Source organism: Artemia sp. Qi Xiang Cuo, chromosome 1 (assembly GCF_049724085.1).
Source record: "Artemia sp. Qi Xiang Cuo chromosome 1, ASM4972408v1, whole genome shotgun sequence".
In the NCBI taxonomy this organism is placed as follows: Eukaryota; Metazoa; Arthropoda; class Branchiopoda; order Anostraca; family Artemiidae; genus Artemia; species Artemia sp. Qi Xiang Cuo.
Window position 1 is genome coordinate 79,718,108 of NC_142794.1, and position 24,197 is coordinate 79,742,304.

The 24,197-nt window shown below is 36.2% G+C and overlaps 1 protein-coding gene across 1 annotated transcript in view; it reads right to left on the reverse strand.

The window, feature by feature from the left end:
* Window positions 1-9,006: 9,006 nt before the first annotated feature.
* Window positions 9,007-24,197, reverse strand: part of LOC148956776 (RNA 3'-terminal phosphate cyclase-like protein) — an 85,593-nt gene continuing 70,402 nt past the window's right edge. Inside the window, exons 3-6 of the mRNA XM_089087255.1 lie at window positions 21,625-21,795; window positions 18,941-19,115; window positions 12,810-13,065; window positions 9,007-9,203 (exon numbers count right to left, since the gene is read on the reverse strand). Coding sequence (XP_088943381.1) covers window positions 9,041-9,203; window positions 12,810-13,065; window positions 18,941-19,115; window positions 21,625-21,795 — 765 coding nt within the window. The 3' untranslated portion in view covers window positions 9,007-9,040. The remainder of the gene's footprint in view (window positions 9,204-12,809; window positions 13,066-18,940; window positions 19,116-21,624; window positions 21,796-24,197) is intronic.

The following is a 24,197-nucleotide window of genomic DNA, read 5'->3' on the forward strand; positions in this document are numbered from 1 at the left end:
CAATATATAATTTATCTATCGCTTATATAAAGGATTTGTCATTGCGCAAAGGGGGATGTTTGATAGTGGGTGTGTCGGAAAAAGCTAAAGATGTTAAGGTGAAACTTCATGGAATGTTAAGGGCGATGCTGTACTAAATCAAAAGAGACTGTGTGCATCCAGGCTAGCAACAGGGGGAATATAAAATATTTTAGGAACGGCTAAGGGTATTAACTTGAGCTTTTAGAGCCACTACTGCGGCTGCAAATACAACTTTTATTGACTGTGACTGCTTCCGACTACGACAACTTGAGACCAGGACCGTCACGTATGGGGGGATGGAGGACGCCCCCCCCCCAATGTTTTTATTCACTCGGTAAAAAAAATATGTCGGTAAAATCGTGGCGCGAAGCGCCACGATTTTTCTGACGCCGCTAAAATTCTTTGTTCAGTTCAATAGAGACCACGAGAATACGATGAACTTGGTCGGTAAACGCAGCAGTTTTACCGACTCCTGCCATGATTTTACGGATGGTGCTACAATTTTTGGTTTGGTTAAATAAACAGCATTAAAATAGTGACATGATATGTACCGAAATATAAATCTCGTTTGGTACATGCCGCGGTTTTACCGACTTGTGCAGTGATTTTACATATTGTATTTGAAACGGACATTATGCTAATTATTGACAAGAAAACAGTCGGTAAAAATGACCAGCCAGTCGGTAAAATCTCTAGCCCCCCCCCCCCTCAAACATTTTGGCTATTACGACACAGCTTGAGACTGTGACTGCTTTCATGGAATGCTGGGGGGGATGCTAGATAAAATCAGAATACATTACGTGCATGCTGATTGTCAAAACAGCGAATCAGGAATATCTCAGCAACGGGTGAGGGCATTAAGTTTAAACTTTCAGGGCATGTTGAACAGTGCTTGAAGGGCAAAGGGTCCCACTTGTCTTTTATAGATCCCCTAAACACGGATCAAAATTATGAAATGGTCACTTGGTTCCAAAGTTGTCGAAAGTTTTAATAGCTAAGCCTCTGTGGATGTCATGTCCCCTGCAGTCCCGGGAGAAAGGGATGTAAACTATGCAGTGGGCCAATTGTTTACATACAGGATTTATCATCGAGAAAGAGGGGGAATATTTGATCCTGAGTGTATCAAAAAGGCTAAGGGTATTAAGGTGAAACTTTAAGGAACGCTGAGGGAGATTTTAAACTAAATCAATAGACATTATGTGCATCCAAGTTATCAAAAGGGTATACATGCAATGTCTTAGGAGTGGCTATGGATGTTACCTTTAGACTTTGCAGCTGCGACTGTGACAACTTGTGTATACTTAGGCTAACTTATGACTGCGACTGCAACTACTTGCAACTGCGAATACGAATATAACTTATCATAATGGTATTAATTGGAAACTTTCAGCGGGTGTTGAACTAAATCGAAGGGCATAATGTGCGTCCAGGATGTCAAAAAGGGAATATCTACATTATCTCAGGATCGTCTAAAGGTATTACGTTGAAACTTTTGGAAAATGTTTAGGGGGATATTGAACTAGTTCAAAAGATACTGCGTGCATCTAGGTTGTAAAAGGGCGTATCTGCGATATTTCTGGAACGGCTAAGGTCATCAAATTTAAATTTGCAGAGCATGTTCAGGCAGTATGTTGATACTAGATCAAAAGACACTACGTGTATCCAGGTTGTCAAGAAAAGGAGTGTCTGGAATGGCCACGGGTAAAATGTTGAATTTATGGGGAGTGTTGATGGGTTTTGAATCTAATCAAAAGAGTTGAATTGCATTCATGTTGTTAAAATGGCATAGATGCAATATCTCAGAAACAGCTGAGGGCACTAAGTTCAAACTTTAAAGGAATGCTAAGAGGGGGGGGTATGTGTGAAACTAAATTAAAAGAAACTCTGTGCATCCAGGTTTTCAAAAGAGTGTCTGTGCAATATATCAGGAACAGATAAGGAACCATCTACTTTCAAACTTTCAGGAGATGTTGAACTAAATCAAGATCATACGCTGTGTTGCCACAGTCACAGGTTTCCTGTGAAACTTCACAGGTTTTTTTTATGGTCACAGGTTCACAGGTTTTTGCCGCTGAATGGTAGAAAGTGACAGGTTTTTGTGCTAAAGGCTCCTGATATGACCTAATATTTTGCTAAAAGTTGAATTTTGTAGAGCTCACATTTTCTAATTATTTTTAGTGATTTTTAGACGACATATTTTGTTCTTGTTTATGCCACTGAATGGTAGAAAGTCACAGGTTTTTGTGCTAAAGGCTCCTAATATGACCTAATATTCTGCCACAAGTTGAATTTTGAAGAGCTCACATTTTCTAATTATTTTTAGTGATTTTGAGACGACATATATGTAACATAACTCTAAAGCTTCATCACATTAATCACAAATGACAGCCATGGCCATTTTGAATTGAATTGAAAAAGACGGAGTGAAAAGGCTTTTATATTATTGAATTTTTTCCCTGTATAAACCAATTTGCAGAAATTATCTGTCTGTTATTAGATTGTAAAAAGTGTCGTTTAAGCATTTTTTTATAATTTTTTTAAGCTATTGTTTCACCAGCATCTAAGACCTTGCCAGACTGGTTATGGTCTTTTTTGCATGATACAATACACTACATAACCCATAGTCCAAAGAGGATTGGAGAATTTCATGACCAGCAGAAGTCCGCTAAAATTGAAGTGAAACAGTTGCTATCGGTGGTTTCTACGAGATGGCTCAGCTTTGAAGCACCCATCAGACTGCTGTTAGAAACCTGGAATGCCTTGTTATTGTTTTACGGTGGTCACGCGTTAGGCGAGGGCACTGCAGACAAGGTGAGCAAGGAGAAGGCACTCAAGATATACAACGCTTTAAACAATCCTGTCACGAAGGCCTCTCTCTCTTTTCTTGCCCACATTCTTGGGATTACCAACTCCCTAAACACTGACATTCAGAGCAGTGACACAAGAATCCGTAGACTGGTGAGCAGCTTCATTATGACGTACGCAATATTATTCAAAATGTTCATAAGAAAACGCCTGATACTGGTAGCGAAATCCCCATTTTCCATAGATCTGGTTCCCGTAAACTATCTTGAACGGGATGACATGAAATTAGGCACAAATATCAAATGTTATCTTGAGGAACGCGGATCAAGGATTGCTGAGGTCTCACTCAAAGTCTGTAAGGTCAACTGTCTGAGGTTCTGTAAGGAGAAGAGACGAAAAATAAGCTGGGAAGATCCAATTTTGTCCGATCTTAAGATTTTGGATCACTGCGTTGCCCTAGGAATTGAAGAAGTGTTCATTATTTGCATTCTCGTGCACTTTTCTACGCTTCTGGGACGCGATGCAACGATTGTAGAACGCCAGAAAGAAAGTATTGACCGTCAGCTGCAAGAGCTCAGGTTGAGCCGAGCTGATCTTGGTCAAGATCTGGTCAACCACCCATCTGGTTTCTCGAAGAGCATTTTGCACCTAAAGAATGGTATTGGTGACAAAAAGTTTGCTGATCTGTCAACCTTTATTTTGCACCTCTGTTGTCGTCCCCATACCAGCACTGCTTCAAAGCAATAGTACTATTTCCTGTCGCATATAAAAACTATACTACGTAGCAAGCTGAACACCGGGACAGTTAGTGCATTGATGATGACCAAACAGTTAGTTAGTAAAGCCGCTCCCTGGAGTATTCCAAGTTATCTACTGGATAAAGCTATCAAATGGAGAGAGGCAGTTTGTAATAAAGAAGATCCTTGTTGTGCTGAACCTGACAGCCCACACTCCGACACAGAATTGACTACTGACTTTGACGGGGTGAGTATTTCGATGCTTCTATGCATTCCAGCTCCAACGCAAAGGTTCAGCTCGTAATTTTTCCTCGTACCAACGATAATTCATCCTTTTTCTCCTTTTGAAGAGAACAATTGTCGTTTTTCATTCAATCGTAAAGATATGAGAGGTAATTTTTACTGATTAATAAATATAAACCAATGACTTATCTTACGGTAGATACTAGATTAAAGAACAGATTAAATAAAGATAATTTTGATCAGAAGTGAGGTTGAAGATGTACTTTAAGGATTTAAAGGATTCCAATAGCTTTTCATTAAAGCGCGAGAGGATTTCGAGGTTGTTTTTTTTTCAACTCAATCTTATAAAGTTGATGGAATTTTCAATATTACGAAAGAAAAAACTTAATGTTTCTTCAATAAGAATCAGATTGTAAAGAGATTATTAAAAAATTATTAGATTATTAAGATTTCAGAAAGTTTCCGGTTTATTTTGTAAAATTGGTATTTTTCTTAATTTTAATAATTGTGAGTTTCTAGTTTTTAATTGTTCAACTTCCTATAATGTTCCTATAGTTCGTCGTGGTTTTTCTATAACCTCTGTTCCTGTTTTCGTTGGTTGGGTATCAATGTTACTAAATTAATTTCTAGCCTTCACCAGTACACTTTTCGTGATGTTAAAAAGGAAATTCAAATTGTTTTTTCTAAGATTGCTGCCACTCGAGGGCAGTATAAAAGACGAGAACTGGGTAGGCTATATTCTACTTTTAATTATCATTCTGTCCTTTACCTTTCTGGTCTTTCCCCTTTTAAAGAAAAACGACGTCAAACATATCCAGTTTTTTATTGCAGATATTGTAAATTCTACTTTATCTCCCCCCCCCCCCTTGGCATAGTAGTGGTAAATAATTCGTAAGTTTGAAGTTCTCGATTTTACAGCAAAGTTGGCTGTGCTGCAAGGAAGGCTTTCAGATTCCTTTTTGTCGTTTTTCGCCTCATCATCCTTTGGTCCGTCTGTTCGGTTAATTTCATTGTAGTGTATTTTACTTCATTTTTTCTCTTTTTTTCCTTGTCTTACTCACAACTTTGTGTATGACATGGCTTATAAGTACATTATTATTAGGGAAATAACTGAGAAAAGCCAAGTAACTAGAACAGACCTAAAAAATGCAGCGTAAGTGGATTTAATTGTTTTGGTCCAGAATCAGCATTGCCTAAGGATATGTTTAGTTTTTCAAAATTCTTGCTCTAGGATTCGCAATAGGAATTAGAGAAAAATATTTCTTCACATTCGAACAGATTTCCCTTCAGCCTCTAAAGATATCCTTTCAATCTTCAAGGGAAGTTTTATACATCTGAACCTAGCATTTAGGTAACTGTTGATAGTATCTGTCTCTTTTGCAGGGTTTAAGCTACAGGTGGAATTTATAATCCCATGACTCAGATCAGTTCTGACTTATCAACGAGTATCATTATATCAACCAGTCAAATCAACCAATTATGTGTCAGATCAGTTGTGACTTATCAGTCAATATCATTATATCAACCAATCAAATTTTTGTGTTTTTATGCCAATCTTGTTTGCAAAGACCTGAAGAACCGTAGCGGTGATAATTGTTTTTTTTTCTTCATTGGAAAACGTCGCAGCATTTACTTGAGAATCATATGCAAGCGGTCTAGTTTAAACCTTGTGTGCAAGACGAACGTGGCTGGCTAATTTTCAGTATCTATTGCTTTAGATTAGAAGTTGCGAGAAATTCTACTCAGATCATCAAAATTTAGCGTGGTTTCTAAGAAAATAGGTGGAGTGCTTTGAAAATATGATTTGTGAGAACTTGAAATTCATTCCCCTGTTGCCCGTTTGAAGACTGTAATATCATAACCTTAGTTGTATAGAGCTGTATGTGGGCGACCAAGTTTGATGTCTAGTGATTGCTTTAGACCTCGGCAAAATTACCATGCGAATGCCCCTTTTCTTTTTTTATGATCTACCAACTTATTCTACTTCTACAAGAAGTTTTGCTTTGTTTTATTTAAATACAATTCTTTAAAGCAGATTTCTGGTCCGTCAGGTTTGGAAATGCTCAAAATTTAGGAGCACTGCATGATTTAAACTTAAATTAAACAAAATTACAGTGAAGACTTTTTCGCTAGATAATTCAGCCCTACAATTGCCTTAAGTAGCTCAGGGCCACTTTTAAATGTTCAGAAAACGGCAAGATAAAGAAATTATTAAACAATTTTAACCACTTGACCAACCAGTTGGCTGAATGGTTAATGTGATCGACGTTTTTTGTTCTAGATCCCGAAATCTGACGGAGGAATCTGTTAATGGAGACTGAACTTAACAAAGTTATTTTTCAACAAACTAAATCTTTTTATTTTACCTTCCATTATCTTGCGAACTTCTATCAAAGCTACGTAATTTGCCATTTTATCTCCTTACATCATAAGTTGCGCTATGGGGCGAAACTTACAAAATTTTACAGAAAATGCACGAACCAAAAAATTTATAGTTCCTGCCTGGTATTGCGAATAGATTTTTAGTCTGGGAATTGGGATTTCTGTCAGGTTTGCAAATGGTCTTTAAGGAAAATCCTATGTGTCTGAACTTAAGATGCAATTACATTATGCGGAAAACCGTGCAGAGGTGATCATACGTTTTTCCATGCAGATTGAACAATTTTATTTTCAAGTTTAAGACTGTAGGTTATCGTAGGTCAGAATAGACATTTCGTTGTTGCAGCCGTTCGGAGCTTGTCACACCCAGATAGGTCCTTAATAGCTACCGAAGATCAAGGACTTGCATCTTTTTCGGATAACTCATGCAATTATCGAAGTGAAAATGAGTCTCGATGATTGGTCCTTTACTTTCCGACTAAAATAGGTAGCGGTATTTATATAAAATTTCGCTCTGTTGACATTCTCATGACGATATCTTTCTGTCATCTATTGAAATTGAAAAGCACTACACGTAATTTATATGTACCGTTAATGTCAAAGCTGGAAATACCTGCAGAACTCATGCAGGAAACAGACCGCTAGGTAGCATGCCAAGGGCGGATCCAGGATTTTTTTCGGGGGGGGGGGTCACTAATTTTTGACTTTTTCGGGGGGGGGGGGGGTACTAATTTTTGACTCAGTTTTCGACTAATTTTACTTATTTTTGCCTAGGTTTTACTAATTTTCAACTTATTTTCGACACGGTCAAAAATTTCGGGGGGGGGGGGGTCGAACCGGGTAACCCTCCCTCCCCCTGGATACGGCCTTGTAGCATGCCTTTCGATTTTCGATGACGTGTTTTCGGACCAGAGGCAGATTTTCCCAGGTTTAAATATCTTTGCTAGTAGCATTCTGGTGCTGCTACTTCAGAGTAACAAATATAAACTGTAGTAATAATGTAAGAATGCCTGAACACGCTCTAAAAGTGGTCACAGGATTTATGACGAATTTCACAGGTTTTTTGGCATTTTTTCACAGGTTTTCGAAATTCGTAGTGGCAACACTGATCATACGTGCATTCAGCTTGTCAAAAAGGCATATCTACGATATCTCAGGAACGGCTAAGGGTGTTATTCGAAACTGTCAGGGCATGTTGAGGAGGACACCGAACTAAGTCAAAAGGCATTAAGTACACCCAATTTGTCAAAAAGGTGTATATGCAATATCTCAGGTACAGCTAAAGATAAGTTGAAACTTTCAGGAAACACTGAGGGGGACGATTAATTAAGTAAAAAGACATTATGTGCAACCAGTTGTCTAAAAGGACGTATCTGCAATATCTCTGGAATGCTTAGGGTGTTAACAAAATTCAAATTTTTTATAACTTTTTTTATATTTAACTTGCATCAAAACACTTTATCTGGATCCTGGTTGCTAAAGATTGTAAACGCAACATCTTAGAAAGGGACAAGGATATCAATTTGAAACTTCCGGGGAACGTTAAGGAAATATTGAACTGAATAAAAAGACACTATATGCATCCAAGTTGCCAAAGGGCCGCATCTTCCAAACATCGAGAACGCCACAGGGTATTTGACGGAAACTTCCAGGACATGTTGAGCAAGATTTTGAGCTAAATTAAAAGGTACTATAAGCATCCATGTTGTCAGAATGGCGAGTGTGAAGTATTTCAGGAATGGCTAAAGGTACTGAGTTGAAACTGTCAGTGCATGCTGAGATAAAATCAAAAAACACTATGCGCTTCCAGGTTGTCAACAAGACGGCTAAGGATACTGGGTTGAAACTTTCAGAGAGTGTTGAGGAGGTTATTTGGCTAAATCAAAGAAATGTGTCCATTCTGGTTGTCAAAAGGGCATTTCTGTAATATCTCATGACCTTCAAAGGGTATCAAGTCGAAAATTTCAGGGGATGATGAGAAGGGTGCTGAACCAAATCAAAAGACGCTATGTGCATCAAGTTCGTAAAAAAATATTCATTTGCAATATCTCAGAGATTTGGGAAAAGCCGGTTTTGCCAACATTTTTCCTTGGTATTAGTGATCTTGAAAATATAAAGATAAGCAAATGAAAATAAGTTATATAGAATGGACATAATAAAAGAATTAAATAATAAAAATAAGTAGTTGTGTTTTCACACTGAGAACCCCCTTTATGCATTAAATATAAAATAAATTTTTGTTTGCTACGGGGGCAAAGACTGTCGTACTACCTTGTTAGATTAAGTAAATAAAACGTTTAATGCATCAAGCAATTGTAAATTTTCTTTTTCCTGCTGAAGAAAAGAATACATGACAAAAAACGAATTATTTTATGCGGGAGATTTTTCTGATAATTTTTACAGACTAAATAAGATTGCTAGTCTTTATTAGGCTTCTTTGTTTCAGATTCAACCTCAAATGCAGCTAGTAAATCACTCGCTCACTTGCCAAATCGATTACCTCCTCACAAAAAAAGAAGAAAAGGAAAAATACAAATTGATGATTTGGCTTATATTGTACTAGTCACCTGATGGAAAGAATATTCAGGGTTTTCGTGTGATTAAGCATTGGGTATTTCTCAAAATAAACAATAATACTGGTTAAAGAAACAGTAAAACAAATATTTCTTGCGCAATGGCCATAGACTTGGTCCATTTTCGTTGTATCAATCTGAGATGTCATTATCTAAATGCGAAGTTAAGCGTAAATTAAGTACTACAACACCAAAATATAAAATAATAAAAGTTAGAGATAAATAATCTGAGTTGTGAACAGCTCAAATAGTGGCAAAAAAATAACTATATGACAAAAAAGGTTATGTAACGGTTTTACTGAGATTTGTATAACCAACTCCAATACAAGTCAAAATAACTTTATCGCTGCCAGTTCGCAGGTCTTCTTCTTCATCTGATCGCTGTTTTGTTTCAACTTTGAACTGAGTGCCAAAAACATCTCGTAAAGATCGCAAAAACTTAATCCTGAAATAATAATTTTAAACATACTAGAATAACGTTTAATACTTGAATAAAAATCTAGTGTACATAATTATATACATTAAAAAGCGTGAACCAAGTCATTTCACGTGCCATAATACAGTTTCCCATTAAGTGTAGACTATAGGTTTAATACCTGAATATATACCAGATAACACAGAAGCATTATAATACGCGAGAAGGTTTCCCAGCCCCCAGGTTTGAAAGAAAGGTAATGCCAATATACGGCACCCAATCAATCAGTTTAAAGAAGCAGGCCAACACACAGAAAGTAGTCCTGGAAAACATATGTCGTTGTCGCTGTTAGTGTGGAAGAAAGAGCACAAGAAGCTCACTGAACCCGATCTGGTCGGGTTCAGTGCATCTATGGTATAGACGAGCAGTGAAAAAAGACCTCTATATACATTGATTTCGACTTTACAGGTATTCATAGATCTTAGCTAGGGTAAGCTATTTACCGTTTAGTATGTTACTGGGCAATTTACCTTTGGGCATTAATTATTGGGCAAACCTATTGTTTACATGTGTCTATAATAAACATATTGTAATAAACATTTAACATTCGAGGTTTTGCTTCGTGATAAAAAATTAATTAGAATAGAGCTTGGACGTAGACCCATAAAAGAAAAAGTTTTTATTTTAAAGTCCTACTTATTCTGCAAACAATTAATTCTACAATTTCTGTTTGTTTAAAACCTGAGTTTCACTGCTAAGATGAAACTCTGGACATTTTCGACATTACAAATTAAAACACAGTCCATGCAAGAAAAATAGGGTCTGAGATGAATGCATCATGCATGGTCATTGATCCCAGACTGATCAATTTCCACATTTTTGTACTAGTAAGATTTTTACTCAGCGGCTGAATTTTGCAAAGTTCGCCATAATGAAGGATTTTTCACACTCACTTAATTTAGGCACAAGGGTATTGAAGAAATTTAATCACTAATTTCAGGCATCTCATGATTACAATTTATAGAATTTAGCAAAATATGTCATCAATTTACATAATTAGGTACTGACATAACTTGTTTTTGCTAATACAGGGTTATAAATTTGAACAATCAAGTTGCTACTGGTACAGAACATACGACAGACCACTTGGTATGCTAGAATCACATTAACCAAAAATCGATTATCGTGACAACATAACAATCTCTCTGAATAAAAAAATTACCCAATTTGTATCTCTTTCTACTAATATCTACAAACGCACGAAAGAATAAGGTGGAAAATGAATATCAGAAGCTATAGAAAAATATACTGGTAAATTGAATAGAAAAAAAGGAAGAGTTGCTTCATATATAAACAATATAATAAATTAAATAGACTTCGAAGATGAAATGGGCAAAAACAGCTATTCAAAATGCATGGTAGTTACATTTAAAAGTGTCTCCATTTAAAAGCTGACTTCATTGTAGAGTATAACTTTTAGGAATTATAAGCGATCCATTAAGTGCATTAAGAAAAATAACAATTAAGAGTAATAGTGACGTAGTCCACGCTATTTAACGTCGAAACTGGAAAAGGCTGGTCATTAACCCCAAGCCACTAGAATGGTTGCATATCCCAAGAATCGACACTAGGTGTACAAAAAAAAACAGACAGGTCCAAACCTGGGAGAGGGGGGTATCAAAAGATTTGTCGTGAGGCTGTAGGAGGGAAAAAATGCAGAAGTATATTTGTGGTTCTAAACGTATCCTTGGATATGGAGAGTCCTTTCGACCAATCATAGGGGGAAGTTTCACCCCCCCCCCCCCGCAATGACGTGTGTAGAATAATCTCCAACTAAAAGTTAATAATAAGAAAAAAGACATGAACGACCCAAATGACAAGGTGCCTTTGAGGACCACCACTTCTACTCTGCAACTTCAACTACAATAGCCAACAACCTCTAATAAAGAAAATGGACTAGGTTATGTTCTACGTTCAGGCAGTGTCCGGGTTGAAAATTTTAAATACTAAAATCTGAAAATATCTCTTCCAAGGACGCCGATCCTTGAAATAATTGATTTAACCCTCTTTGTTTGAGAACTTAGGTCAATTTATCGGAAAGAAACGATTAACCTTTCCACAGACCAAGATTTGTAGTCGCAATAGAGTATGATTTTCAAATAGAAGGAGATAACAAGTAAAAAGAATTTTAAATACTTTTAAACATGGGTTAATTCTATAACGGGTCAGCCGCTTAGCATTTGGTCAGGTTTACTGGAATATTTGATTTGCTATTTCCTTCCTTTCTAAAACGCTATGGCAACCTCAAGGCTAGTTTACTCGTGAAAAACTTTCACAAAAAGCTAGATTTATAAACAACACGCATCTTATAATACATTAAACCCCCAACGAAACTATTGTAAGCGATCCCTACACGCTGTTCCTTTTTGGATGGCAAAGACCTAACGCCATTGAAATACTATATAACAATATTATCAGTAAGAAGAATTGACACTAGATCGAATTAAAAGTGCCCGATCCGCACCACGTTACATTTGTCAATAAAAAGGTCAAACATTATAAATGACATGGGTATTTCTTGATTTTAAAGTTACACTTTATTTTTCAGAGGACTATCCTGGTGCGGGGGGGGGGGGGTGGTCTACGGAAGAATCTTTATTTATTAAGAAGAAGCATGCTGCGTTTTTCTCAGAGGACTATCCTGAGGGGGATAGTACTAAGTTCTAGAAAACAAAATGCACGTTTTTGTAGATGGGAGCTTTAAACTTCTACAGTAGGGTTCTCTGATGTGCTGAATCCGATAGTCCGATAAAAATTCAAGATTCCTTGAGTTTTTGGGGGTATTCCTCCCCTTTTATCCGCCTTGATTTATGCACAACTTGAAACAAAATTAATCGGTAATTAAAAAGCTTTTCTCTCATTTGTGGGTAAAAATTGGCAAGGGCTTGCGAACCTTTGCTTTTTCTGTTTTTGATGACTTTTAATCTGAAAGCAACCATCAGTGTAAAAAGTTGATGGATTTGTGAAGTTTAATGTCACTGACTCTTTCTAAATGATTCAGCATTGACAAAACATGCCAAATGATTGTCATTACATTTGCAAGCCAAATTGGTTTGAAAATCGTATGTCAATACTATTTGGTTCCTAAATATTCTCTATTTGTGTTGTGTCTTGGTATCTTTGGTAGATTAATGTTACAGGTAGAACTGCAAGTCGTATCCATCTTTGAAATTTTTGTCCTTAAATCTTATCTTTGTTTGATCGATCACAAATTTTGTGCTTACAAGTTGAACAATGTTCAACTCGAGAAACTATAAAAGCCACACATGATTGGCGCTGTAGTTGTGCGTTATCTGAATTTGATCAACAACTGTGACTATGATGTCACCTGACCATTAAAAATAAAAGAGTTAGAAGCCGAATTGCAACTGGCAATTCAACATTGCACAGGGCACATTTGACTTTAAGATTGACAACACACCAACGAAGAAATTTATTTTAATAGCATCATATAAATTTACCGTCAACCGGAAATCTAACTGGACTTGGGGTTCTTAGTATTATCTTACCACCATTTGGAATCTAATTAAATAATATTATTGGTGTCCACCCTATAATACATTTGCAGCGACTTACGTATAAGGAGATAAGGGCCCAGTCATTATCTTTGAAACGTCCTTTTGACACAAGGCCATAAACAGAAGTGTGCTTGATTGACAGTTTGAATCAACACAACCACCTCTATATATTTCTTGAAGCAGCCGGTTAGCGGCTTCCAAGCCAACATCTTCGGGCACGGAAGGTGGTTTCCCAGAATTAATGGGATTTGAGGATGACTCAGCTACAAGAAAAGCACCCTTTGTTGTCTCTGCAATCAAGACTATTCCATAGCCTATAAAAGAAACAATCATGGTCGAACTTTAAAATATGGGTAAAAACTAAAACATATTCAGTTACATGAATTAACCTGAGGGAGGATGGGATAAATATGGATTTCTGTACTGCTAAGAACAATCTAATGGGTCTCTACCCACTGGACCAGGGGCGTAATTTTCTATGGGACAGGGGGCAACTGCCTCTCTCAGACTTCGGTTTGTCCCCCCAGACCCCAGTTTGCCCCCCCCCCCGAGCTGAATTTTAGTTTCTTCCCAAATCTTGTTAAAACTAAGATAAAACCTGCATAATTCAAGCATCAACAGAAACAAATCAGGTTTTTTAGTACATATTTACCTTTATAATATTAAAAAGCACCTTTATAGTACTAATAGTACCTTTATGGTATCAAATGGCTTATTTTTTATTTTTTACTGTCATTTTTGCTTGATTTGGAAAAATTCGCTCCAACTTTGCCCCCCCCCCCCAGGATTTTCAAGAAATTACGCCGCTGCACTGGGCACAAATGGAGAGGCGTATGGGCTTCATAAGTGGAACAGGGGGGAACCAAGCATGATGAGGACAGCCAATTTTCAGCATCTCCAGCTCAAAGGTTAAGTGACATAAATCTATAAATATATAGATTGTTTCTATTATATACTCAACATTTGAAAAACTTTGCTACTAGTTACGTTATAGATTTTTTTTCACAGATTCACGCAAAAGCCCAGTGGAATATGAAAAGACCGCAACGACATAATAGACACAGAAAATAACACCCGATGTATTAGACTACGTCAAGAATAGCAAGCCTTTTTCACGCTAGGGAAGGCAATTTGGTGATCGGTGGATGATAATAACATTATAATAATGATAAATTCTATTATATTTAATTTGGTTGTTCGGCGATATTTATTTTATTTACTTACAAATGCAGTAAGTTAGTTCCAGTATAGCAAAGCTTGCCAGGTTCTTTATAGTATTCAGGAATGCTGGTAACTTTAGTTAACTAAGAAGGATAGGTGAACTATTCTTGTTTTACTAAAATATCAAAATGACAACACCCCCCCCCCCCACATTATAGTTCTACTAATGCCTAAAAACTAGGATTCTCTACCGTTTTACTTTTGGCTGTTACCTTGATATTTTTTCGTTGCGTTATTTCTTTCCTTTTTTGCCACACTGTATCGTAAAAGGAAACAAGAAGAGACTTTTCTTGTTTACAAACAAGCCAAACCCAATGGTTGTAATACCCTGTAACGAGCAATGCAGTAGTCAATATGCTGGTGCAACCATTGTGTTGAAAAGGGGTTTTGATTCAATATAGCCTAGTGGAAATGTATGAAAATTAAGAAACAAAGGTGATTATTTTTTTATCAGGTGAAAATACGGATTCTATTGGTATGTCATTATTAAACTATACGAATAAATATAAAAGGATAGGACAGCCGAAATGGTCTCTCTACAAAGATGTTTCTGTAGGTAAGTCAATTAACTAAAAATTTTAAGTGTTTAGTCTTTAATAATTTTAATAATATTCATATTAATTCATAGCTTGTTTAAGGAAGTGTTCGTTTTTTGCTACAGCAATCAGGAATGTTACTGTTTCTAGAGCTGCATGATGACATATTTTTTGCTCATTATCTCTTGATTTTTCAGACACGTTCATTATTTTCAAACTTGGTGCCCGCCAAGCGTTTAATTTTCTGTCGTTTATTCGGATCTCTTATCCAAGCGCTACAGTTATGGCTAGACCGCCCTATCAATTCTAAAGAGTTTGGCCACATAAACTCAGAAAGTTTATAATGGATGAGATAAGGTGATTCTTTGAGGCAGTGATTCTCAAACTTATTTAGACACTGTAGCCTACCCCTTTTTATTCACATAGCATTTCAGGTACCCCTTCTCAGTTACCGGTACTAAGTAAACTATAGCTAAAATAGTACACGAATCTTAAAGCCTTAACCTTTTAAACTCAATTATGCATCATGTTTAAAAAAAACAAAGAGATACTTTTTACAGACATTTTTATTTAAAAACAAACACAAACAAAACTTAAAGAACAAAAAGCTCCTACTTTCAAAGAGATTAGTGAGAAGGATAAGCTTGTTTCCCTTTACACAGTTTATCAAAATTGGATTCCAACTAAGTTAAATATAATCTTAAATCATCTTCAACATTTAATTTGTTTCTACATTTACTTTTAAGACAGGTTAAACTTGGAACCTTTTTCACATAAATAAGTGCTGAAAAACCCTACAAGAAATTTAACAGCAGTGCTTGACAGTTCTTTGAATTCCTTCCCAATATCGATCCAGAAATCTAACAATGTAGTACTAGTAGTCAAATATTTATTTTCCTGTGTGGGATAATATGAGACTTGAATGAGTTGCTCCTTTCGAAAGGTAGTCAGGTTAGTGTCCATAGCATAAGCATTAAAGGGGTCACGCATCCAGTCAAGCTGTTTCTTCAAAGGTGGAAACTACTCTCTAATGCGGATCTTCAATCCATTGAAATACTGGCTCATTTGAGTCTTGAGTTCAGTGAAATCAGATATGTTTTTCTAATTATTTTGCAAAAATCTATGTAATCTTTCAAACGGCTCGCAGTTGTTATTTTCTATTGGTTTTTCCCAACGAAGGATCTTTTTTACCATTGCATCAGTTTTCTTTTCTACATGAAAAATATCAGAAACACTGCCCTGCATTGATAAATTCCAGATGTTGAGTTTTTCAAAAATATCATTAGCCAACTTCAAAAGCCAATCAAAATCAGAAAGTACAGAAGGCAGATTGGATTTGTGGACGGTAAAAAAATATAATAAATTAATAAATAAATTATAAAACAAAAAAAAAAAAAAAAAAAAAAATTTGTGGAGTTCAAATACACGGGACACAACATTTCCCCGAGAAAGGCATCGTAGTTCAGTATGTAGCAATAAGTTATCATGGAGGCTCCCCATTTCCTGGCATAGAATTTTAAAGTAACGAGATTTTTGGGGCCTAGTTTTTATGAAGTTCACAATTTTAACACTCTGGTCAAGGACATCTCTAAGTTCACTAGGGAGGATCTTAGGCACAAAAGCCTCTCGGTCAAGTACACGATGAGTAAACTTACACTCAGTTGAAACTTTTTTAACATGGCCTACAAGTCCCGTGATGTGATCGCTCATAGCCTTATCACCCTCCATAGACACTGAAACCCAGTTTTTCCGCTCAAGCCGGCTTTCGGAAAAAAAGAATCTAACGGCTTGAAAATATTTTCACCTTTTGCCGATGTTTTAAGTGTCTTACGAAATTAAATATCTTCAAATATTTCATCTTGAAAAATGCCGCGTAAAAAACGATCAGTTGAGCTATGCCAGTGACATCCGTGATTTCACCGAGTTGTATACCAAAGCAAGGACAACCTCGAATAGTTCCGAAAAGTTGTTCTTTTTTGTCATACACCATATTACTAATTCTCCTTGAAACTGTATCATTTGATAATGGAACTGTTTTAATTATTTTTGTCTTTTTCTCTCCAAACATGCAAGAAACAATTTTTGCTTCGGCAGGGAGGATTAGATTTTTGCCAACGGTATGGTTTTTACCAGCCTTCGCAAACTTTGTATGAAGCTTTTACAGCACTTTCATTTTGTTCTGCACCAGAAAACTGTTTTATTGTGTGTTTTTTTCTACTTTAAGATCTTCCAAAAAGACATTCAAAGTACTGTAACTCCTTTTTCACTAAATTATCATGTTTGCTTTCAAAACGGCGTTTTAAAAGAGAAGGTTTCATAGATTGGCTGAGTCAACACACTGACGTACTATTTGAACAGGACTCAGTGTCCTCAGAATAACAAAACACAACAAAATAAGACAATCCTGAGAGCTAGCTTGTAATAGCAGGCAATACTACTGCAGTGCAGTGACACGAGAAACTGGCCAGCCTACACAACCACTCTGATGACTAAGCCTTAGTGGCACGCACCACAAAAACCCGTTTTAACCAAGAAGTATGGTGTCATCACATTTAACACAAAGATGATATGTTTAATTAGGTGTATATCTGGAACCATCAAAGGGGGTCGGGTGCATAGTCAGAAAAGCAACCATGATATTTGAAAAGAGTTTATGACAAGGAATGCAAGGGTACTATTTTTATTTAATCGGCATGTTTCCTTCAGAAGAGGCCAACCATTAAATATTTAACAACAAATTCAAATCTGGCCACGTGTCAGCTAGAACGCTCAGTGCCGTCAACTCAAAAAAAATAAAAACGGGGTTCAAAATGCATTTTTCTAATTATAAGGGGGGAATTTGTAATTATTTTTCAAAATATACCGGGGAGGGGGCAAACAAAAATCTATTGGGAGGTACACGCCCAGCCCCCCTTCTAACTGACACCAAAGAAAACGCTTATGCGCAACTATTCAAAGCAACAACGATCAGTTGTACTCCTATACAAACATTAGATTCTTATTTACAGATTCCTAAGGATGAGCCACTTTTCACTATTACTGTTCCATTTTTTCTCTGCTTCTACTTTCATGTGTTCCTTATTTCCACTCTGGAAATAATTGAACTGTTCGTTTACACATGACGTCACTTATTCCGCATTTTCTGTGGTTAGCAGATGTAACTTATGTGACAGCCAATCCAGACTGTTACAAGCGGTAATCCTCCTAACATGTGACATCATTTACATCTCGCGAAACGCTAAAGATAAGTGATCGGGAATATCTTAAATAAGTAATGGCGGTATACTCGAACGTACTATAAATGAGAGAGTCCGAGCTGCTATGTGAAAAGTATCGAATCATCAATAGTGTGAATCAATCACCGTCTAAGTCATATGTTACTTTTACAGCATAGGAATTTTAGTACATATTAAATATAATACAAGCAACATGCGAATCCAGGTGGATTTGATTTATTATAAAAAATCTGAAATGCTACTTGGAGACTAAGCACATTTCTGTCATTGAAAAGATACCATAAATTCAGTGAAATATCTGTATTTATGATTTAAGAGGTAATCTGATGGCATTAGTCGATCATCTTGAAATAGGAGAATGAGCATGCAATTATCCATATCTTTGCTTTGATACGTTTTATGCAGCTCAGAAGATCAGATTTTTTTTCAGCATTTTGAGCCTTAAGTGTACGGACCTAAGATGGAAACATAAAATGATAGAAGGGAAGACTAAAATGGCGCTGTCAAGGTTTAAGATCGCAATTTGTTTAACAAGAATTCGACTAAAAATACCCGACGTTTTGTAATGAATAGGGAAACTGAAAATTTTCCTAAATACTGATTTCATTGGCGTCAATTCACAAATATGAGGGGGGGGGGGGCAAATGTATTTTTCGAAATCTAGGGGGATAATTTGGTTTATTATCTTAGCAGTGAAAAACATAGAGATATTCTATCACCAATTATGAAGAATAAAATAAACAAAAGGTCAGCTAATAAAGTGAGACTGGAATTGCCTACTCCAAGGACAAACCGTTTCGCCAATTCGTTCATTCCTTTTTACATGTCAATGTTTAATAAGTTATAGTCTCGTATTTTTTCTGTATTCTTGTTTTCGTTGCAAGTACTAGCACCATTTAGTTGGAATTTTTATTCTAAACTATGATTGCTTGTATAAATAAAACTATTCTATTCTTTTCATTCTATTGAAAATGCAAAAAGGGCATTTTTCAATCGAAAGACCGAAATATGATATTTTCTAAATCTACAGGGGGTGGGAAAAAAATTAATGGCACATGAAACCCCCCCCCACCCCCCCATTGACACCACTGTAATTAGTCTAATTTTCAGGGGAAAATTACCAGTTTTATTCATTATTAGGATTATTTTGCTATTATTAAAAATTTACTAATTTATGAATCAACCAAAGTTCTTACCAGGCGCTCCCTTTTTTCCGACCCCCTTCCGATGATCAGTTGTGATGAAAACATCAGATATAACCTTCAGCAGAAGACCTTTCGCGGATTCGACCATTCTATTTGCCATAGCTGGTGACACTTGTACGGCATAAGCAGTTCCACGAATTCGTTTTATCAGACCAGGATCAAGAAACTGTAAATAGCAGGAATTAGTACCAATGAAGTTCCAATTTCAAAAGAAGTTCAATTGTTTATGTTTTTCTCCCAATACGGCATTTGCTAAAACCAAAATATTGAAAAAATGAATAGACAATTAATCTCGTTTACATAGTCACCATATTACTCTACAATAAGGGAAATTAGAGTTCCTGAAACACTGGTAAAAATTAGTCTTTTCAAATATAGAATATTTTGGTGTTTCAAATTTGAAAAATTATCCAAACCAGGAAGTAGTGGACCATTGCCCTAGAAAGTCATGATCATTTCATATTTTTTTTTATTCAAATCACCTATTTCTGCTATTTCGAAAAAAAAACACACCCCTCTCTACGTGCAAATTAAATTTATCCGCGTAGGCGCAGTTAAGATCACACAACATTCGAACTACTGATATACTACTGCTACTACTACTTACAGCTCCCTGCATAACCAAGCCGCATGAGGCCGACACACCTACGTACAGTCCATCTTCATCCCAATCTGTTCAAAGTTTTTCTCTTTAAACCCTCCCAAGAAGTTTTTATTGGCCTTAAATCTTTCCTTACGACATCCTCCCACCCTGCTTGTCATTTGGCCCTAGACGGCGGGCCGACAAGCAGAATCTTTGGCAATCTATCATCGTTCACCACACAACGTGTCCTAGCCAACTCATTCTTTCTTTCATAATAACCCTAGAAAGCGGGATTGATATGGCTGACTTTAATTATAATTTACCGCTTTAATATCATAGCCATAACAGCGTTTAGGAAACCAAAAAGGCTTTGATAATCGACAAAACCATTATTTAGAAAATTAGATTAATCTGGATTACACAAATACTTTGGTGTCAGAGAAGACAAAATTCCACCAAACTCCATCATTTGGTTCTCTACCATATTTCCTAATTTTACTATTGAAATTATAAACAAACCGAAAAAAGCAGCAATTTTGGTCCAAATTACTCATGCTTTGACAATTCTAATATTTACCACTTAAATTTTTCGGGGGAGGGGGCTAGGGCGACCAGTAAACGTCACATTGCATTTTGGAGAAATAGTACTTGGCCCTATCGCGGGAAAACCTTCTAATTTCTAACTCAAATCAAACTAAACCTTAGAATTAAAATAATTTAAGAGCGTCAGATCCTCATATTAAGAGACTTATCCTTCTGGCACATATTTTAGATACCAAGGTGTTTTATGAAGCAGGGTATCAATGCCTGCATTCTGAAAATTCAAGCCATAGAATTATCTCTTGAGATACAACGACAAAACCACAAAAAGATTTATCGAAAATTACAAGAATTGAAAAATGTGTCTCTTAGCATGGATTCTCTTCTTTGTTCATACCCATTTTTCATTGGCAAAAACAAAACAATAAAAAAGTGCTAATGTCACTAACATTAATAATTCCATAACGAGTCAGGCACTGAGCAGTGTTTTGTGAAATATGTTTCAACATTTTACAAAACTAAGAATGAAGAAAATCCCAAATATAAAAAAAGTCTGAAGATTTAAATATATTGATAGTTTAGATAGATTATACGCGATTAATAGCAACCCAAGTTTGCTATCGACCCCCCCCCCTTTTCTCTACGCCCTCGATGAGAGATCCAGAAATCGGATACGGGGGAGGGGGAGGTAGGGCAAAGTGCACTGTGTTTCAATAGGGTCCAGTGTCTGATCCAATAGAGATTTATCATGGTTCTTTATGTTTTAGGTTCTTAACCTTTGTAACAGACAATGCACAACTGAAATCATAAAAGTGGAAACAAGATCGTAACTACAGCAACTTAATGGAATTACAAAAAGAATGAGATTTGGTAGAACGCAAAAAGAAAATTAAATGTGCCTTTCGGCTTGCACAGTTCAAAATAATAAACCCTTTTAAGAACAGGTCTGTACCTAAAGTTCGAATTTAAGCTGCATTTTACCCTTCCATTTTGCATTTTATTTTATGGTTTGACCCTTTCTCGCCCTCTAGCTACTGATGCCATCTCAAGAAATTATACTTAGAACGATGAAATAATGAATGAAGAAATTACACATCAATGAAATTTTCAGTTAATATTGCAAAACAAGAATAAAGGGGTCAGAGCATCTTTCTATAAGTGTAGGTAGACCCTTCTTACACAATTCCGCAATTACCTAATGTGCTAGTGTTTTATACTCTAGTATTTAAGCCTGAAATTAATTGTGGTTCCACTTGGTTACAGTCAGTTTCAGTTGCTTCAAAACCTCTCTTTGAAACTTTCATTGGCATAGCATTAATCCAAGTTTCAAAAAATACGCCACCATCAGTAGTTGGAAAATTAAGTATGGCTGGAGGTGGGCACGTGAACGGTAATCCTTTTCAAGGGGTTCTTATTTTTTAGAGGGGGTAAATTATATAGGAACTAATGGGAAAATCATGGAAATGTTGACAATTTCAGAGAGCCCAATGACCCGTCTTCCGCCTCCTTTTTTAAATTCTTCAAGAGTTTGTCGATCACTTTAATCTATTACCTGAAGTGGCCTCAGTTGTTTCCTCACGGGGCAGGAAAAGAAGACTTCTCCTCCACCAAATGGAGGAGCACCGCGTCGATTTATTTTCATGTCTAGTCCTTCATCGTCAACAACAAACCGCCGCAGGATCGGAAAAAAGCCACACTTTAATGCATCGACTGAAGGGTCAACCTTGTGGGAAATAAATATTAGTATTAGTACAATTATCAGGAATAAGCTTACACTTTACCTTACTATGAGCATAGCACGTTTCTTACATTAAATATTTAAAAGGAAATAACATATATCTTATTAAAAGCTTCAACAACCTTTGTTGATAATAATAATGGCTATTTTACACTATTTTTCCAAAATTAGTTTATACAAATCTCACAACATGACCAACAGTTAAAAACATTACCTTCATCCCCAAAGTAAGCCTAATTGTAGTAAGACGGGAAAGTAACATTAACATGATACTTAGTGTATAGGTTTAATTTTGCCCAGCTAATCTATTTAAACGAACACAAGAATATAATTCAATACTAAGAAAAGAATTGGCATGTTCCATGCCTTATTTGATTGGCTGCTAACTAGCCTGGTTTGCGCAGATTGCCGTGCAAATTATTTAAGATACCTTGTAAAATATTAGTAACACTACTTATCATAAAATTTTGCTACAGGAGTTTTCCTAGCATAAAAATTACCTTTTGCCAATCTTAAACTTGTAGTTTATTATGCTGACCATCCCACGTGGTCTACTATAGCCACTATCAGCGGATCCCTCAAAACCTTGTAGTGCCTATTAAGTAGGTCGACATTTGTCACCCAGCTTAAAAGCCAAGTTAATTTGCAGCTCACACTTATTATTTTGAAAAATCCACGAAAAAAAATTTGCGATATATGGCTGAGCAACATGGAGTGTTGCTCCATGTTGCTCAGCCTTATTTTGGCTGAGCAACAGCCAATGTAAGGCTAAAAATGTCTCCTTATTAACTGGGCTTTATGTTAATGTTATTATGTTAATGTCTTTAACAATAATTTTCATGAAATTCTCCCATTTTATCACAAATCACACAACCTCATATTTCGTTTAGTAGAAAACTTTCAAAGTTTATTATTTCCTTTAATTGAGCTGGATTGTCCTAAAAAGTAAGGTTTTAATCTTTAGCAAATCACAAAAACCTTCAAGCTTCATACAAGTGTCAAAATTAGACTTTCATTTTAAAGCCCCCTATGATCCAGCATAGAATAACCTCTACACAGAGCCGGCCTTACTGGTGCACGGGGCCTGGTGCAGCCGCCCCTGAGTGGGGCCTTTTTGAAACTGAAAACAAAAGAAGAGGACATTTATCTGGTAACCAGGGCCAAAAGGCCCTAACAAAGGGGGGTTTTGATTGTTATAACCGCTGGCCCTACTCTACATAAACGGGGCCCCACATTTGGAAATCCTGGTCTTACATTCAACGGCTGTTTCTGTGAGGCCCTTTGCGATGTCACAAATCACTAATATGATTGTAATTCGTTACATATTTGGTCCTGTTAACGCGGGGCCCCGGTAGGCACGAGGCCCAGGGCAGCCTCCCGACTTGCTACCCCCAAAGGCTAACACTGCTAATAAAGCATCATTTTTTTTTTACTATCTTGTGGCTCATAGCAGAAGTGTCGGCAAAGTTTAACTCGTTAATAATAAAAATAGATATTGCACCACTCGACTCAGATTGGCTTGGTTCAGTGCAAGGTATCCTTTTTAGGATCCTCTGATAAATACCTGTCCTTGGGAAGACAAAAACATTGCAGACAAAATTCATTAGATTTCTTTATATTTTCCTTTAAATATACTCCGTCGTCCATATTACCAACCCTTTCTAAAAACAGATATACAGTTGTCAGTCACTTCAAAATGAGGATTTTTTCAGTGAGCCACTTCCCTTTTAAAAGAATAATTGCTTGGGGTTTAATCTGGGGAATGTAGTGAACATGGAGTCAATTTAAATCCTAATTTCTGACACCTTGTAAGGAAACAGCACACCTGTAAACCCATACATGATAAGGTAGTAGCCACAATCTAGGAAATCATGAAGAAAAGGTGAGCTACATTTTTGACACAATACAGTGAGTTACTCTAAGTTACATTTTTGTAGCTTAGGGGTTGATGAGAAAACTAATTTACTGATGGAGGTAGTAAAACTAGTAAAACTAAGTAAAAACTTAGTAAACTAGTAAAACTAAGTAAAACTAAGTAAAACTAGTAAAACTAAGTAAAACTAAGTAAAAACTAGTAAAACTAAGTAAAACTTAGTAAAACTAATTTACTAAGTGCATATTGCTACTAATGCTTCTACTACTTCTACAACTATTGCTGCTACTGAAACTAATGGTGTTGGTTTTTAAGAAAGGAAGAGGATTGGTTAACCAGATTTCAACCTTTAAATCTATAATTGAGGAGACCTTGAATATATTATTTTTTTTCTGTGTGCTGAGTTTCACAAATTGTGATCAGTCATATGATTGAGCAAATAAAAATGGTTTATTGAAAGTTTTATCATTATATGGTACACAAAATAAATCAATTTTCCTATTCACACCATTAA